General features: G+C 44.4%; 1 protein-coding gene across 4 annotated transcripts in view; it reads right to left on the bottom strand.

Moving 5' to 3' along the window:
* Window positions 1-19,415, bottom strand: part of UBA6 (ubiquitin like modifier activating enzyme 6) — a 328,373-nt gene that overhangs the window by 261,290 nt on the left and 47,668 nt on the right. For 3 of the 4 annotated variants that reach the window (XM_033914755.1, XM_033914773.1, XM_033914764.1), the window contains exons 8-10: window positions 9,905-9,985; window positions 9,573-9,695; window positions 7,350-7,473 (exon numbers count right to left, since the gene is read on the bottom strand). In XM_033914755.1, the coding sequence (XP_033770646.1) occupies window positions 7,350-7,473; window positions 9,573-9,695; window positions 9,905-9,985 (328 nt within the window). The remainder of the gene's footprint in view (window positions 1-7,349; window positions 7,474-9,572; window positions 9,696-9,904; window positions 9,986-19,415) is intronic. The other variant, XM_033914779.1, reaches the window with a different exon arrangement.

Genomic DNA, 19,415 nt, shown 5'->3' with positions numbered 1-19,415 from the left:
AATTTAATACACAATAAATATTCCCTAACAAATGAGTGAAAAGCTAACTAAAAATATGCCTGAAAATGTAGGCAGAGTCCCATACCTCCAAAATCTTCCCAAGGTCCTATGTGTAAACATGGCACTGCAAGAGGAAGAGCTAATATACAAAGGGCAATATTCAAAAGACCATCTACTGCATAAAGTTGAGTGGCTGATTTACCTGCTTGTGTTTATACAAACATGATGGCAGATAAAGGCCAAATGGCCCTAGTCTGCCCATCAACTATTATCTTAGTATTTGGTAAGACAATGCATTTAGGAAAGACCTGAGAATATGTGGTCCTGAACTTAGCTTGAAACTTATAAGCTATTTTTATACAGTCCCCATGAACAGATAACTCTGCAGAGTGGCTGAATACTTCTTATACATAGAAAAATCTAGACCATGTCTCCGAAAGCCCTGGTTCTGCTTGCTATATGTTTAGATGAACCTGATACTCCTAAAATCAAACTAAGGGCCATATACCGTAATTGTTTATGAACTATATTCCTCTAAATATTCTAGGTATAGAAAAAAAACACTTTATGCAAGGGTCTACATGTGCTTATAAAGGAACTACTGGCTAGAAAGATTAGACAACGCTCTCTAAGGAATTGCGGTATACAAAAAATAAAGTTATTCTTCTTATTATTATTATTATATGCTCTTTGTGTTATTCCTGCTGATTTCATAATCTCACAGATTTCCTCTGAATTAAAAATTAAACAAGATTTATACTGGAGAGACATAAGCAATTTTAAATTCTCAAACTACATTTTTTATAAATATAGGCCAACAAAATAATCATAATTGCAAGCCTAATTCATATATACACTTTCATCCAGGTATAGCCATTCACAAAGATCCATAAAAATCTGTAGTAACAAACTCTGCCCATGGAAAATTCAGCTAGCGCCAAATAGATCCCAAGTCCTAGACCAATACTAACAGACCAGTTTAATATGTCCAAACATCCATTTAAGAGAGCATATCTCAGAATCTGGATATATCCAGTGATCAAATGCCAACAGTATAGTGAAACTATAGGTTTCTCTACCCGAATGCATCAACAAGTAATAGTAATAGAAGGAAACATATATTATAGTGATATTTGGATGGTTTGTGTATTGTTCTCGATTAAATTTAATAGAACACTTATAACAAAAAAGCACAGTTACTTACCGTAACAGGTGTTATCCAGGGACAGCAGGCAGATATTCTTGACTGATGGGTGACGGCACCGACGGAGCCCCGGTACGGACAATTTTAGAGTGATTGCACTCTAAGAACTTTAGAAAGTTCTAGCTCGGCCGCACCGCGCACGCGCGAGTGCCTTCCCGCCCGACAGAGGCGCGCGGTCCCTCAGTTAGTATAAGCCAGCTAAGAAGCCAACCCGGGGAGGTGGGTGGGACGCAAGAATATCTGCCTGCTGTCCCTGGATAACACCTGTTACGGTAAGTAACTGTGCTTTATCCCAGGACAAGCAGGCAGCATATTCTTGACTGATGGGTGACCTCCAAGCTAACAAAAAGAGGGATGGAGGGAAGGTTGGCCATTAGGAAAACAAATTTTGCAAAACAGATTGGCCGAAGTGTCCATCCCGTCTGGAGAAAGCATCCAGACAATAATGAGATGTAAAAGTGTGAACTGAGGACCAAGTAGCAGCCTTGCAGATTTCCTCAATAGGAGTGGAACGGAGGAAAGCTACAGAAGCTGCCATTGCTCTGACTCTATGGGCCGTGACAGAACCTTCCAGTGACAGTCCGGAGTGAGCATAACAGAATGAAATGCACGCTGCCAGCCAATTAGACAATGTACGTTTAGAAACGGGACGTCCCAATTTATTTGGATCAAAGGACAGAAAAAGTTGGGGAACTGATCTGTGGGGTTTCGTACGCTCTAGATAGTATGCCAGAGCCCTTTTACAATCCAAAGTATGTAAAGCTTGTTCTCCAGAATGAGAATGAGGTTTTGGAAAGAAAACAGGTAGAACAATGGATTGGTTGAGATGGAATTCAGAGACAACCTTAGGGAGAAACTTTGGATGTGTACGCAAAACCACCTTGTCATGGTGAAAAACCGTAAAAGGTGGATCTGCGACCAATGCATGAAGCTCACTGACCCTCCTGGCAGAGGTAAGAGCAATAAGGAAAAGCACTTTCCAAGTGAGAAACTTGAAAGGAGAGGTAGCCAAAGGTTCAAATGGAGGCTTCATTAAGGCGGAAAGAACCACATTGAGATCCCAGATAACAGGAGGGGCTTTAAGAGGTGGTTTCACATTGAAAAGCCCTCGCATGAACCTGGACACCAGGGGATGAGCTGAGAGAAGTTTTCCATGGACTGGCTCATGAAAAGCTGCAATGGCACTGAGGTGGACTCTGATGGAAGAGGACTTAAGGCCAGAGTCAGACAAAGAAAGCAAATAATCCAACAATGTCTCCACTGCCAGAGAAGTTGGATCAAGATGATGAAGAAGACACCAGGAGGAAAATCTCGTCCACTTCTGATGGTAACATTGCAGAGTGGTTGGTTTCCTGGAGGCATTCAGAATGGAACGAACAGGCTGAGATAAAAGAGTATCATGAGATGTCAGCCCGAGAGATACCAAGCTGTCAGGTGCAGAGACTGGAGGTTGGGATGTAGAAGGGTTTCCTGCTGTTGCGTAAGCAGAGAAGGAAACAGAGGAAGAAGAAAAGATTCCCTGGAACTGAGTTGAAGTAGAAGGGAGAACCAATGTTGCCTGGGCCACCTCGGAGCAATCAGAACCATTGTGGCTCGTTCCCTCTTGAGCTTGAATAAGGTTCTCAACATTAGAGGCAGAGGAGGGAAGGCGTACAGGAACAGATTCGACCAGTCGAGGAGAAAAGCATCCGCTGCCAGACGGTGAGGAGAGTAAAGTCTGGAGCAGAATAGGGGCAGCTGGTGATTGTGAGGAGCTGCAAAGAGGTCTATCTGAGGAGTGCCCCATTGAGTGAAGATAGACTGCAGAGTTACAGGATCGAGTGTCCACTCGTGAGGCTGGAGAATTCTGCTGAGTTTGTCTGCTAAAGAATTCTGTGCTCCCTGAATGTAGATAGCTTTCAGGAAGAGATGGTGATCTATGGCCCAATTCCAGATCTTTTGGGCTTCTTGGCATAAAAGGCGAGAGCCTGTCCCACCCTGTTTGTTGATGTAGTACATCGCAACCTGATTGTCTGTGCACAACAGAAGGACCTGAGGAAAGAGAAGATGTTGGAAGGCCTTGAGGGCATAAAACATCGCTCTGAGTTCCAGGAAATTGATTTGATGCTTCTTTTCCTGGGGTGTCCAAAGACCTTGAGTCTGGAACTCGTTCAAGTGAGCTCCCCATGCATAAAGAGAGGCGTCGGTGGTGATGACCAGTTGATGAGGGGGCTGATGGAATAGAAGACCTCTGGATAGATTTGAGGATACCAACCACCATTGAAGAGACTGACGAAGAGATGATGTCACAGATATGTGTCGTGAGCAAGGATCCGTCGCTTGGGACCACTGAGTAGCAAGGGTCCATTGAGGAGTGCGCAGGTGAAGACGTGCGAGGGGCGTGACATGAACTGTAGATGCCATGTGCCCCAGGAGTACCATCATTTGCCTGGCTGAGATGGAAGGTAGCGAAAGCACCTGCTGACATAGAGACTGAAGGGTCTGAAGACGATTGGATGGTAGGAAAGCTCTCATGAGGAGTGTGTCCAGGATCGCTCCAATGAATTGAAGTCTCTGAGTGGGGGTGAGATGAGATTTGGGTAGATTGATCTCGAACCCCAGAATTCGTAGAAACAAGATGGTTTGGTTGGTGGCCAGTAGAACTGCTTGAGCGGATGTGGCCTTGATTAACCAGTCGTCCAGGTAAGGGAAGACCTGGAGGTGGTGAGAGCGTAGAAATGCCGCTACCACAATGAGACACTTGGTGAAGACCCTTGGAGAGGAGGCAAGGCCGAAGGGCAGCACCTTGTATTGGTAATGACAATGATTGATCATGAAACGGAGATACTGTCTTGAGGTTACATGGATCGGTATGTGAGTGTATGCCTCTTTGAGATCGAGGGAGCATAGCCAGTCGTTTTGATTGAGAAGAGGATAAAGGATGGCTAAAGAAAGCATCTTGAATTTTTCTTTTACCAGGTGTTTGTTGAGATCGCGGAGATCCAAAATTGGTCTGAGATCTCCTGTTTTTTTGGGGACTAGAAAATAACGGGAGTAGAATCCCTGCCCTTTTTGATCTTGAGGAACTTCTTCTATAGCGTTTAGAAGAAGGAGGGATTGAACTTCCTGAATGAGGAGGGCAGATTGAGGACTGTTCAAAGCAGACTCTTTTGGCAGGTTTTGGGATGGAAGAGTCTGAAAGTTGAGAGAGTAGCCGTGGCGGATGATGTTGAGGACCCATTGGTCCGAAGTGATAACTTCCCATCGGCTGAGGAACAGAGAAAGTCGACCTCCTATAGGTTGAGGCAGGAGAGCAGGAATAGGAATACTGGCTATACTGTGGAGAATGAAGTCAAAAGGGCTGTGACTTCTGCTGAGGAGGTGGTTTCACAGGTTGCTGCTGTGGCTGCTGTCTGGGAGGCTGACGTTGTTGCTGCCTCTGACGCCTGGGTTGCTGAGCAGTGGTAGGTAATGGCCGAGCTGTGAAGCGGCGTTGATAGGCCGACTGCTGCCTATATGGTTTTGGCGGAGGAGGCTTCTTTTTATTTTTAAGCAGGGTATCCCAGCGTGTCTCATGAGCAGAGAGCTTTTGTGTGGTTGAGTCCATGGATTCCCCAAAGAGCTCATCCCCTAGGCAAGGGGCGTTGGCTAACCGATCCTGATGATTAACATCAAGGTCGGATACCCGAAGCCAGGCCAGGCGACGCATAGCAACCGACATTGCTGTCGCTCTGGATGTAAGTTCAAAGGTATCATATATGGATCTAACCATGAACTTACGTAATTGAAAAAGAGACGACAAGCAGGTATGAAAGGAGTGATGTTTTCGTGAAGGAAGGTACTTTTCGAAGGAAGCCATGGTGGTAAGGAGATGCTTCAAATAAAAAGAAAAATGAAAAGCATAATTGCTAGCTCTATTTGCTAACATAGCATTTTGGTAGAGCCTCTTACCAAATTTATCCATGGCTCTACCTTCTCTGCCAGGAGGTACCGATGCATATACACTGGCTCCTGAAGATTTTTTAAGGGTGGATTCGACAGTTAAGGATTCGTGTGGAAGTTGAGGTTTGTCGAACCCAGGAATGGGAATTACCTTATATAGAGAATCCAGTTTACGTGGGGCCCCTGGAACAGTTAAAGGAGTCTCTAAATTCTTATAGAAAGTCTCCCTCAAGATGTCATGAAGAGGGAGTTTCAAAAATTCCTTTGGAGGCTGGTCAAAATCAAGGGCATCCAAAAAAGCTTTGGACTTTTTGGATTCAGCCTCCAAAGGAATGGGCAAGGAGTCACACATCTCTTTCAAAAAGCAGGAGAAAGAGGAAGTGACTTGTTTGGAGGATGGGTCAGGGACAGTTGAATCCTCCTCCTCTGAGGAACATTCGCCTTCAGAAAGAAAGGGTTCCTCTGAGTCTCCTCACAGATCAGGATCCCTGACATGGGGAGTATGGTCCCGAGACTCAGGTGTCGATGATTGTAAGTGTCGGGTTTTGTGTAACGACTTACCCGACCTCATCGATATCGAGTCAGGAGATGTTATCGGTCGCACCGGTGCCGAAGTCTGCACCGATTGATGGTGAGCTCTCGGCTCCGGTGCAAGAACTGGCATCGATACCGATGAGGTTAGTTGAAGCGGTACCGAAATAGTGGAAGCAGGTAACACAGGCTGTTCCACGATCGGTACCGGTAGCTCGGTGCGGACCGGCACCGGAAGGTTCGGAGCCAGGATAGCAGGAAGGAGCTGTTTCAATTAGTCCTTAAGTTGCACCTGAAGGATGGCCGTGATGCGGTCATCAAGGGATGGCACCGGTACCGCCTTTTTCTTCTGCGGTACCTGCGGTGCCGTTCGACGCCCCGGAGATGAGGAGCCCGATGTCGAGGGACTCACCTCTATAGGGGCGGAACGCTTCCGCTGGCGTCTCACAGTCGGCAGGATTGGACTCACTGCACTCGAGACCGGAGGACGCTCCAGCGGGGAAGGCTTCTTAGCCGGCTTACCTGACTGGTGAGACGCCGGTGCGGAATTACGTGGCGTCGAAGAAGAGGGTGCCGACTGAATCGGTGCCGAAGCTGGAGTCGATGGAACGGGGTCGGACATCTCGGCACCGAACAATAATCGCTGCTGGATTTGGCGATTTTTTAATGTCCGTTTTTTTAGAGTGGCACAGCGGGTGCAAGTAGAGGCCTGATGCTCAGGACCCAAACACTGTAAACACCAGTTGTGTGGGTCCGTGAGAGATATAGGCCGAGCACACCGCTGGCACTTTTTAAAACCCGGTTGAGGGGGCATGAAAGGAAAAACGGCTTCAGCCAAATCGAAGGCCGAGGCTTCGATGGTGGCAGAAGGCCCCGCCGGGGAAAGATTAAATTAAAGAAAAAATGAAGGGTTTTTTTTTTTTTTTTTTTTACAAAAAAGAAAAAAGAAAAGAAATAAGATTAAATAATCAAAAGTTTACGCGAGCGGGAAGGCAAAGAGAAAAAAGTTTCAACAGCCGTTGAAAACGCGTCTTCTTAGCTCCGCGGAAACTAAGAAACTGAGGGACCGCGCGCCTCTGTCGGGCGGGAAGGCACTCGCGCGTGCGCGGTGCGGCCGAGCTAGAACTTTCTAAAGTTCTTAGAGTGCAATCACTCTAAAATTGTCCGTACCGGGGCTCCGTCGGTGCCGTCACCCATCAGTCAAGAATATGCTGCCTGCTTGTCCTGGGATAAAAAGGTTTAACAAAAAAAATTGGATTACATACGTAAACTCACTCCCCAAATCAGAGTCAACTGCAGATCAGTTGCAAGAAACAAAATACTTTACTTCTGGTGGAATTCTGCAAGAGCATAATTTGTGCAGAATTCCTCACCCCCTTAGGACACAAAGAATTCTGCAAATGATGCACATGGGCGGTACAGGAGGAAGAGAATTGCTGCACAGCAGATCACTTCCTCCTCCTTTGATGGCTTAGACCTGACTGTTTATGTGAACCACTTTGTCACATGCACAGAATTTCAGGAGTAATACTTTTACCTCTGCGTTCCTAACTCAACCATCTCCTCCAAAAAACAAAAACCATCAAATTTTTCTAAATTGTATAAAAATTGTCTTAATTACTGATCATAAAATTACTATCACATTATATAATGCTAACTAAAATAAGACTGGAGGCCCTAATGCATGGCTTACCTGTTATTTGATGTGTAGTGCCATTCAAGGAGGACATCCCATTAACTTCTCGAAAGGTTACAGACTGCCCTGTCTCAAGCTTGTGCGGGCGATTTTCAAGACAGGTCACAATGCCAGGGTCAGACTAAAAAACAATTTACTCACAGCTCAGAATTAACACAGAGAAAACAGATTTATTCATTTATAAAAGATCAAGAATACAATAGTATTGGCAAATGATAATATGCTTGGGTTCAAAGGCAGTTCATTACCAGCAATAGCTAGTTTAACATATTTTGAAACATAGAAAGATGACGGCAGATAAGGGCTACAGCCCATCAAGTCTGCCCATACCATTGACCCCCCTTTTAAGTCTACTGGCCCCCTTAACTCTACTGACCTGCTCTATTAAGTCTATATCCTAGCGACCCTATTCATTGGTATGACTCCCGCAGTGATCCCACATAGGTATCCCATTTATTCTTGAAGTCTGGGATACTGCGGGCCTCGATCACCTGTACTGGAAGCTTGTTCCAATGCTCTATCACTCGTTCCGTGAAGAAGTACTTCCTGACGTCTCCACGAAACTTCCCTCTCCTGAGTTTGAGCGGATGTCCTCTTGTGTTCGAGGGTCCTTTGAGAAGAAAGATATCATCTTCCACCTCGACCCGTCCAGTGATGTACTTAAATGTCTCAATCATGTCTCCCCTCTCCCTACGCTCCTTGAGAGTATAGAGCTGCAATTTGTTCAATCTCTCTTCGTACGAGAGACCCTTTAGCCCCGAGACCATCCTGGTGGCCATCCGCTGAACCGACTCAATTCTGAGCACATCTTTACGGTAATGTGGCCTCCAAAATTGCACACAGTATTCTAGATGAGGTCTCACCATGGCTCTGTATAATGGCATCATGACCTCAGGCTTCCTGTTGACGAAACTTCTCTTGATACAACCCATCATCTGCCGTGCCTTAGATGAAGCCTTCTCCACTTGAGTAGCAGTCTTCATGTCTGCACTGATGATCACTCCCAAGTCTCGTTCTGCTGTAGTCTTGGTCAAAGTTTCTCCATTCAAGGTGTAAGTTCTGCATGGATTTCCATTTCCGAGATGCATGACCTTACATTTCTTGGCGTTGAAGCCCAGCTGCCAGACAGAGGACCAACTTTCTAAAGTACGGAGGTCCTGTTCCATAGTATTCTGCAGATTGTAGCCGTTTATGATATTGCATAGTTTGGCATCATCAGCGAATAAGGTTACCTTACCTTGAAGCCCTTGAGTCAAATCCCTAATGAATATGTTGAAGAGGAGTGGACCCAGGACTGAGCCCTGCGGCACTCCGCTGGTCACTTCCGACGTTTTGGAGCATATAAAATTTTGAAAGACAGCATATAAAATTTAACTCATCTAATAAGGAATAAAATAATTAAGTTTGGGGGGTAGAGGGAGAATAAGGAATAATTATGTGTTGATTTTTTTGGGAGGGGGGAGGAATAGAGAGAAAGCATAAGAGCAAAAAACCCTTGTGTAGATGCAAATGAGTTTGTGGTACCAGTTCCAAGCCCTGGTTTCCACTAAGCTAGGAGTATAAAGAATCATAAAGAAATGGACAACCCACTCCCCCTCCCAAAAATAAAGAAAAAATAAAAATAAACTTGGACAGTTTCCATTCAACAAGATTAGAAAGCCTGGGGTTGATGAGCAAACTTTCACAAATATTACTTTTGGCTTTACAGTAATATAATCTATTTTTGGACTAAGAAATAAGACGATGTAATACTTTTATCAAAGTAATCACTGTTTCTCAAGTAGGTCCTGGAATAGCTTTAGCCAGGATATCCACAATCAATACACATGATGAGGTACTTCAGGACTGGCTTGAGAAAAACTGATTTAAGTTGTCTGTCACAGATGAATAGGTAAACTATTGCTAGTATAAATCATTCCGGGGTAGAAGATCCTTGAAGTGATGTCCTCTTATGGTATATTACATTCTATTCCACTTTAAGACCAAAAACTTGATTCATTTTTGAAGTGTGTAAATTAAAAAAAGGTCATGTACACTGTATTCTTAGCACCACAGAATACTTCAAGAATGCCAATATCCTTCAATATTACGGTGATAAAATCTGGAAATGTCCCCTAAATTAGTTGGAAATTTGTTCTAACTGAGCTTTAAAATACGCGAGGGAAACAACCATGGGCTCCTGAAATAGCCAGTAGGTTAATAAATAAGTGTAAATCTTACTTGTGTTATGCTGGAAATGAAGACTTCTTTTGGGTCTTCTCCTGTGGCATCAAGGACTTCAAATTCATCTCCTAAGTCACAGAATAGCCGTGAACATATTCCATGTATGTCTGAACTGATAAACTGGAAAATAAAACAAATGGTGATGAGGGATCTCAACATTTCACACGAGCAAATGAAGATGACAAACTGTTGACTTAACAAAAATACTGCATACAACCAGTAAACTTTGAAAGGGCAACCAGATGTAGCAACAAGAATGAGCTTTGGGAGACATTCTGATGTATGTCACCAAGATCAAACAGTTATTTATGATTGGCCATGCACTTTACCTTAATAGGTGGGTGTTGAGTTCGGCAAAAGTTATTGATCACCTTCTGAAGTGAAAGCCTGGCTTCAGTAAGTATCACACACTATTGAAAAGGATATATATTTTAAAAAGAATACTGATCATTCTTAAAAAGAAAATGAAGCAGAGAGATAAGAGCAATACACAGTTACTGGTTTACTACCAAAAGGAGTGGTTCATTTTAACCAACAATGTTGCAAGTACACATACACAAATAAGGGGAAGAGGGAAGGACACATTTTAACATGAAAATGTTTTGGTTTAGCTTTATTTTAACTGAATAGGCCAAATGTTTAATGTGCAACCCAGACCTAGGAGCCAGAGCTGACCTCAGTTGGAAACAATTCGCAGTAATCGACTGGCAAACCTTTAACTCTTACTACAACAAATATACGCACTCCCATTGCAAATTAGACACATGCCCACCAAATATCATGAAAACGGCACCCCCCTGCTTCAAAGCAAAAATGATGACATGGGTTAACTTTCTACTATCCTCAGGAAACTTCCCGTCTGAGCAAGGCCACATTATGATCACCCCTATTATAAAAAATGCGAATGAACCACCCAATTCCCCATCTAACTATAGACCGATTGCCAGTATCCCCTTATTCACCAAAATTGCGGAGGGGCTGGTAAAGGCGGAACTCTCTACATACCTAGACAAATTTAACATACTCAGCGACTGTCAATCAGGCTTTCGCACTGACCACAGCACGGAAACCATCTTAGCTTCCCTTCTCGACCACCTCCACACGCTCTTCACTCAGGGCTCAAGTGCCTTAATCATACAACTTGACCTGAGCAGCGCTTTTGACCTGGTAGACCACACCATCCTCCTAGAATGCCTGGCACACATTGGCATCTCAGACCAGGTCCTTAACTGGTTTCAGGGGTTCCTAAGAAATAGATCCTACAAAGTATGCAAGAACAACTCTTTCTCTTACAGCTGGGACAACACCTGCGGGGTCCCGCAGGGCTCCCCCTTATCCCCCTCCCTTTTCAACATCTACCTGGCCTCCCTAGGCAACCTTCTTCATAACCTCAAGCTCAAATTCTTTATTTATGCAGACGACATCACAATATCCATCCCACTCACTAACCTGTCACATGAAATACTCGACCACACTACAAACATTCTCAACCAAATCGAACTCTGGATGCTAGCATTCAGACTGAAATTAAACCCCGATAAATCTAAATTCTTCCTAGCCACCCCCAATGACAAAATCAAAGAAACCACAATTCAACTGAAAGGTACGACCTTCCCCCTCGAACCAACCTTAAAAATCCTGGGAGTCACGCTGGACAAAAACCTTTCCTTAGAAAAGCACACCGACCTCGTCGTCAGAAAAAGCTTCTCTGCACTTTGGAAACTTCGCACCATAAAAAAATACTTCAATGACACTTCCTTCCGCCTTCTTGTACAATCCTCCATCCTCAGTATTCTAGATTATTGCAACATCATTTACCTTAACGCCACAAAGAAAACAACCAGGAGACTAAAAATAATCCAGAATACCGCCGTGCGCCTCATCTTTGGCCTAAAGAAATGGGAACATGTCACCCCATTCTACCACCAACTCCACTGGCTGCCTTTCGAGTCTAGAGTCCTTTACAAATTCGCATGCTTCTGTTACAGGGCGGTAAATGGGTCCTCACCAAGTTACATCAATCCTCACTTCAACCTCTACCGCACCAACAACAAATCCCGTCGTATTCAGCTGTTCGCCTTCCCCTCACCCAAACATTGTCTCTTCAAAAGATTCCTTGACAGAACTTTCGCCTTCCAAGCAGCCAAGCTGAACCCATGGCTAGCACAAATGATACTAGAGGCCCCCAATTACCTCGGGTTCAGAAAATCACTTAAAACTTACCTATTCCACAAACAAGACCCGAAAGGTTCCCCCCCCCCTGACAATACCTCCCCCCCTCCCCAATCTGGCCCCCTCATGAGGCCTGCTCCTTTTTCTTCCCCTCTTTCCGCATCCTCTGTCTAGTTCAAATTAAGCTGATAAATAATTGAAACTATGTTACTCTGTAATTCTAATAACAAATCTGTAATTCTAATAACAAATCTGTAATTCTAATAACAACTCTGTAATTCTGACAAATAATTGTAAATCTGCCTGTCTATGCAGATCCTAATGTAACTCAATGTAAACCGCCTTGAACTCACATGGGTATGGCGGTATATAAAAATAAACTATTATTATTATTATTATTATTATTATTTTCTGCTTAATCAAATATAAGGCAACTGGAGACTAAACCCCACAAATATAAATCTGTTCTTTTTTTGTGTAAGTGATAACATTTCAAACAAAAACTAAAATATATCTGCACTTGGCTCCTCAACTACATAATAAGCTGTATTGTAGGAAAGCATTAGCATAATATTACAAACAGTGCAAAATACAGCTCTCAGACTGATATACTCACTGAAAAAGCACAGTTACTTACCGTAACAGGTGTTATCCAGGGACAGCAGGCAGCTATTCTCAACCTGTGGGTGACGTCATCCACAGAGCCCCGATGCGGACAACTTAGAAAGTTTGCAACTGCTGCACTGTGCAAATGCCTTCCCGCCCGTGCAAGGGTGCGCGTCTCCTCAGTTCAGATAGCTAACAGAGAAGCCAACCAGGGGAGGTGGGTGGGTTGTGAGAATAGCTACCTGCTGTCCCTGGATAACACCTGTTACGGTAAGTAACTGCGCTTTATCCCAGGACAAGCAGGCAGCCTATTCTCAACCTGTGGGTGACATACATGCTAACCATAATTGGATGGTGGGAGTGTTGGCAATTCAGGAGAATAAATTTTTTAATACTGCCTGGCCAAAATGGCCATCCTGTCTGAAAAAAGTATCCAGACAATAATGAGACGTGAAAGCATGAACTGAGGACCAAGAAGGACTTTGCAGATTTTCTCAATAGGAGTAGATCTAAGGAAAGCTACTGATGCCGCCATGACTCTGACTTTGTGGGCTGTGACTTGACTCTGTAGATGCAGTCCAGCCTGAGCACAGCAGAAAGAAATGCAAGCCGCTAACAGTTGGAGATGGTGCGCTTGGAAATTGGATGTTCCAACTTGTTTGGATCGAAGGAGACAAAAAAGTTGAGGAGCACATCTGTGTGATTAAGTGCGTTGCAAGTAGAAAGCCAAAGCACACTTACAGTCCAGAGTATGAAGAGCTGTTTTTCCAGGATGAGAATGAGGCTTTGGAAAAAATACTGGAAGTACAATTGATTGGTTGAGATGAATCATATCAATACTAGAAGAAACTCTATTTTTTCAGTAGTTGCCCCAACATTCTGGAATTCGGCACCAAATGCTTTGAGAGATAACTAATCTTGAGAAATTTAAATCTTTCCTTAAGACATTCCTTTTTAAAGATGTCTTTCAAGTATAAATGTCCTTTTTAAAGATTTTAAAAAATGTATTTATTTTTTACGAGTTCATTTGTATTGGACTTATTTGTTTTTTTAACCCCTCCCTTATGTTTATACCTTTATATCTTACTTTTCTTTAACCATTGTAGTTCTACCCTTTCTTCCCACTTGTACCCGTTTGTCTAGTCTAGTATGTTATAGTTTTGTCGAGTATGTTTTTTTGTTAAAGTTATGTTAATTTGTATTAATTGTTTTTACCCTATTTTAAAATGTATAACTACCTTGAAATAAATTGATATGGTGGTATATCAAATTTTTAATAAATTGAAACTTGATGAAATTCTGAAACCACTTTAGGTAAGAATTTAGGATGAGTACGAAGGACCATCTTGTCATGATGGAATACTGTGAAAGGTAGGTCCGCTACTAAAGCTTGTAGCTCGCTGACCCTGCGAGCAGACATAAGAGCAATGAGAAAAACCACTTTGCAAGTGAGATATTTAAGATGAGCCAAATCCATTGGTTCGAAAGGAAGCTTCATCAATTGAGCAAGAACAACATCGAGATCCCAAACCACTGGAGGAGGTTTGAGAGGTGGTTTCACATTGAAAAGTCATTTCATAAATCTGGAAACCACAGGATGAGCCAAAAGGGGTTTCCCTTCCATAGGCTGATGAAAAGCAGCAATTGCACTGAGATGGACTCGAATGGAAGTGGATATGAGGCCTGATTGAGACAAATGGAACAGGTAATCCAACACTGAAAACAAGGAGGTAGCTTGAGGCTCCTTGTGATGAATGGTGCACCAAGCATAAAATCTAGGCCATTTCTGACTGTAGCATTGCCTAGTGGTAGGCTTTCTAGAAGCTTCTACAATGTCCTGTACAGATTGAGAAAACTGTAGAGTGGCAGTTAGGTTGAGAGGTACCAAGCTGTCAGGTGTAGAGACTGCAGGTTGGGATGAAGTAGAGACCCCAGACTCTGTGTAAGCAGAGAGAAAAACTGGTAGAAGCATTGGCTCACTGCTGCTCAATTGAAGTAGAAGGGAGAACCAAGGTTGCCTGGGCCACCGAGGAGCTATCATAATCATGGTGACATGCTCCTGTTTGAGTTTGACAAGAGTCTTGAGAATGAGAGGAAATAGAGGGAATGCATAGAGAAACTGATTCGTCCATTCCAGAAGGAAAGCATCTGCCTCGAGGCGATGAGGAGAGTATATCCTGGAGCAGAACTGAGGCAGTTTGTGGTTGTGGGGAGACGCAAAGAAATCTATCCAAGGAGCCACCAGTGAGAAAAAATGTGATGTAGAGGCAAGGAATTGAGTGTCCATTCATGAAGTTGCAGAAGACGACTCAATTTGTCCGGACAGTTTTTCTCTCCTTGAATATAAACTGCTTTTAGGAAGGTGTTATGATGGATTGCCCAGTGCCATACCCGTTGAGCTTCCTGGCAAAGAGGGAAATATCCTGTGCCTCCCTGCTTGTTGACGCAGTACATGGCTACTTGGCTGTCTGTCCGAATGAGGACTACCTGGTCGTGGAGTAGATGCTGAAAAGCTTTGAGAGCATTGAAGATCGCTCTGAGTTCCAACAGACTGATAGAAACATAGAAACATAGAAATTGACGGCAGAAAAGGGCCATAGCCCATCGAGTCTGCCCATACCAATGACCCACTCCCTGATTCTTACTCTCCTAGAGATCCCACATGAATATCCCATTTTCTCTTGAAATCTAACAAGCTGCTGGCCTCAATCACCCGCTGAGGCAGCTCGTTCCAATGATCTACCACCCTTTCAGTGAAGAAGTACTTCCTAGCATCACCCTGAAATTTCCCTCCCCTGATTTTCAGCGAGTGTCCTCTGGTTACCGAGGGCCCTGTAAGACTGAAGATATCATCTTTCACCTCTATACGCCCAGTAATATACTTAAAGGTCTCAATCATGTCCCCTCTCTCTCTTCGCTCCTCCAGTGAGTACATCCGCAGTTTTTTTAACCTTTCTTCGTATGTGAGTTCCCTAAGCCCCAAAACCATCCTGGTAGCCATTCGCTGAACCGACTCAATTCTCAACACATCTTTTCGATATGACACTGATGATCCGTGCAGGACCAATGGCCTTGAGTACAGAGACCGTCTAGGTGAGTCCCCCAAGCGTAGGTCGAGGAATCTGTCGTGAGAACTTTCTGATGAGGGGGTGTTTGAAACAGTAAACCTCTGGAGAGATTGGAAGAGAGCATCCACCAGTGGAGAGACTGTCTCAACGAAGGAGTGACTGTAATGTGTTGAGAAAGTGGGTCGTTAGCCTGTGCCCACTAAGATGCCAGAGTCCACTGAGGAATTCTGAGGTGAAGTCTGGCAAAAGGAGTCACGTGAACTGTCGAGGCCATGTGACCTAGGAGAACCATCATGTGTCTTGCGCAAATTGTAGTCAAGGAAGACACTTTGTGGCAGAGACGAATAACAGCATCCTGACGTTGTTGAGGAAGGAATGCTCCGAGTTGGACAGTGTCCAGGACAGCTCCGATGAACTGTAAATTCTGAGAGGGCTGCAGCTGGGGTTTGGGAAAGTTGATTTCGAACCTCAAACTTTGTAGGAACCACATAGTCCGTTCACATAGTAGGGTCGCTACAAAAAACCCTTGTAATGTTGAATCCTTGATGAGCCAGTAGTCCAGGTACGGACACACCTGGAGTCCATAATTCCACAGAGCTGCTGCTACTACGACTAGGCACTTGGTGAATATTCTTGGAGATGAAGCCAGGCCGAAAGGTAACACTCTGTACTGAAAATGCAGATTTCCCACCTGAAATCTGAGGAACTGTCAAGAGGCTGGATGAATGGGAATGGGAATGTAAGCCTCTTTGAGATCTAGAGAACATAACCAATCATTCTGATCTAAAAGGGGGTATAATGATGCTAGAGACAGCATTCATAATTTCTCCCTGACAAGAAATTTGTTGAGGGCTCGGAGACAAAGCAGAGCTTGAGCTTCTTGAAGAAGAAGGGCGGTCTGGGATGGATTGGAGGTAGATCTGGTAGAACCTGGATGAAATGAAGAGTATCCTTCCCCGATGATGGACAGCACCCAGAGGTCTAATGTAATGATCTCCCATTGTTGGTAAAAAAAGATGGAGATGACCTCCAATGGGAAGGGGAGAGGACAGAGGCAGAACAATGGAGGTTATGCTCTGTAGTAGCTGGTCAAAAAGGCTGAGAGGCCTTAGGCGCAGCAGAAGTCTGAGGTTTCTGTTGCCTCTGTTGTTGTTGATGTGGTGGTTTCTTAGGAGGCGTCCTGGTATAAGGAGCTGCCCTCTGTGGGAAACGCTGCTGGTAAGATAGTATAGGCCTGAAACCCTTTTTAGAGGTGGAAGGCTTAGGACGAATGATGGAAGCAAATGACTTCTCATGTTCAGACAACTTCTTAGTGTCTTCCTCGATGGAGTCATCAAACAAGTTAGTGCCTTGACAAGGGATGTTGGCAAGGCGATCCTGTAAACTAGGGTCCATGTCTACAATGCAAAGCCAGGCAAGCTGGCGCATGGCCACTGAGAAGGCGATGACCCTCGAGGAAAGCTCAACTGCATCATAGGAAGACTGAAGGAGATGCATGTGGAGTTGATTCAGAGTAGTAATGGTATTCTGAAAACCTGTAAGACAGTGTTGAGGAACATACTTGAAAATAAGCAGGCAGTGTGCCAACCAAATGCTTGAAATAAGAAATGAAGATAAAATTATAATTCAAAACCCTGGTTGCCATCAGAGAATTCTAATACAAATACGTACAAACTTGTCCATGGTCCTGCACTCTCTTCCAGGAGGGACAGTGGCATAGACCTTGGAAGGGTTGTTCCTTTTCAAAGAGGATTCCACGAGAATGGATTGATGTGATAATTGAGACTTCTTGAAGCCCTTGCAATGGACCATTCTGTAAAGGGATTTCACTTGCTTGGAACAGCAGGAATAGAATAAGGTGCTTTAAGGTTCCTCTTGAAAAAGTTTGAGAAAGAAGTCTATTAATGGGTATTTTAAGAGACTCCGCAGGAGGACGAGACATGCCCATCTCTTCTAAATACTCAGTAGTGTATTTGGAATCAGAGTTCAAATTTATCTTGAGTTCCTTACTCATCTGATGTAGAAAAGTAGAGAAGGATATTCGTTCCAAGATAGGCTGACCTCGAGGGGAAGGTGACCTTGAAGCACCTCGAAGAGCAGAAAATGAGGGTGAAGTTTCCCTGGAGTACTTACACCTGAGACCTGAATATGCAGGTATAGACAACTCACTGGGAGAAGAATCCCTCGCAGGAGAAGCAGATGGAGGAGGCGTCCTCGACTTCGGAGTAGAAAGCCTCGAATAACCTTGAGGTATAGAAAGACAAGGCGTGTCTCGAGAAGAGGATCTATGCCTCGATGGATGCCTCGACTGGTGTGGAGAACTGTGCCTTGAACCAGGCAGGTCTCGCTGAGAAGAAACTCAAGGAGTCTTTGCCCTATGCCTCGGGAAGGGCATTGCCTTATGCGAGGAACGAGGGCTGGAGATCGAGATACCACTAGAGATTGAGTTCCTGTTGTCGAGGCATTTCGAGGCACTTCCAAGGATTCGGTGCCTTCATTAGCGTGCTTATACTCCAGACGAGACACTCCTTGCATACTGAGTGTAGATTCCTCTCGAGGTACTTCCAAGGACTCGATTCCTTGTATAGAGTAAGGAGTTGCAGCTCGAGGCACAGCCAAGCACTTGACTCCTTATGATACTGCTTGCTCAGGCTAGACTGCAGTAAGCAGAGTCGAGGCAGTAGTATGTTTGGCAAGGATATTGCCCAACTGCCTGTTCAAAATAGTCTGGATCAGAGCCTTCAAGCATGACTCCGAGACTGGAGGATCTAGGACTGTTGGTGGAGCCACAGCCTCCGAGGAAGAAGAGGAAGAACGACTCTTCGATTTGGAGACATGCTTCTTAGGCAGCTTGATGACCACTGCTGGCACCTGACCTGAGGGAGGCAGCGAGGCATCTCCTCAGGTGAAGACAGCAGATTTGCTCTAGGACGAGATCCTGAACGAGGCAGGCTTGATCAAGGACGAGGCCAAGGACTAGGCAGAAGGCGGAACCCCAGTAAGCTTGACCAGATGTGAGGTTGAGACCAGGGCAAGGGGATCCATACCGCCAAAGAGCTTTTCCACCTGAACTCAACAACGCTTGGGGGCTCGAGGCTGAAGGGTAGCACAGCGAGTACACGACTCCAGGCGATGGTCAGGTCTCAAACACTGAATACACCACCTATGTGGATCAGTGAGAGAGATCGCGCACTGGCAACGGTTACACTTTTTGAAGCCTGTGACCAGCCTGGAAATAGGCAGGAAGATGGCTTCTGCAAAATCGAAGCCTAGCAGCAGAGGCCGCAAAGCAGGCCCCGCCGTGACAAAGAATAAAATTAAAGGTTTTTTTTTTTTAATTGAAAAGAAAACGCGCAAGAAACACAGCGACCCTGTAAAATAAGAAAACATGAGCCGTGGTGAGAGAAGGCACAATGTTTAGAACCGAGTATAACGCAGATCATCGAAAACACAATTCTCGGCTCCACGGAAAACAGAGAACTGAGATGTGTGCCCTTGCGTGGGGTGGGAAGGCACTCGCGCATGCGCAGTGCAGCAGGTGCAAACTTTCTAAATTCTGCAAGCAAATCAGCTTGTGAAGCTGTCCGCATCAGGGCTCCGTGGATGACGTCACCCATAGGTTGAGAATAGGCTGCCTGCTTGTCCTGGGATAAAATACGATCACATTACCACTGCTTTCCGAGACTCACACTAGCTCCCAATACAAGCACACATACAAATCAAATTCTACTGCACCCTACCTAAACAACCACATAATCAGAAAAAAACACATCAAGACCAAGGAGAACACCCATCCCCCAGTAAAAGGCATACAAAGCAAAAAATTGTATGACGAACTACTAGCCACCAGAGCAGCAAAAATAGACCGCCACATCTCCAAGCTACTGACCAAGACAACTAACTACAAAACATTCAGGAAAAAACTGAAAACTATGCTTTTTAAAAAATTTGTCAAATGATCTAACTAAAACCTTATAAACCCTTCCCCAGATCC

The sequence above is a fragment of the Geotrypetes seraphini genome, chromosome 1 (assembly GCF_902459505.1).
Source record: "Geotrypetes seraphini chromosome 1, aGeoSer1.1, whole genome shotgun sequence".
Classification (NCBI taxonomy): Eukaryota; Metazoa; Chordata; class Amphibia; order Gymnophiona; family Dermophiidae; genus Geotrypetes; species Geotrypetes seraphini.
Note: the sequence above shows the minus strand (reverse complement) of the source record. Positions and strands in the feature narration are given on the sequence as shown.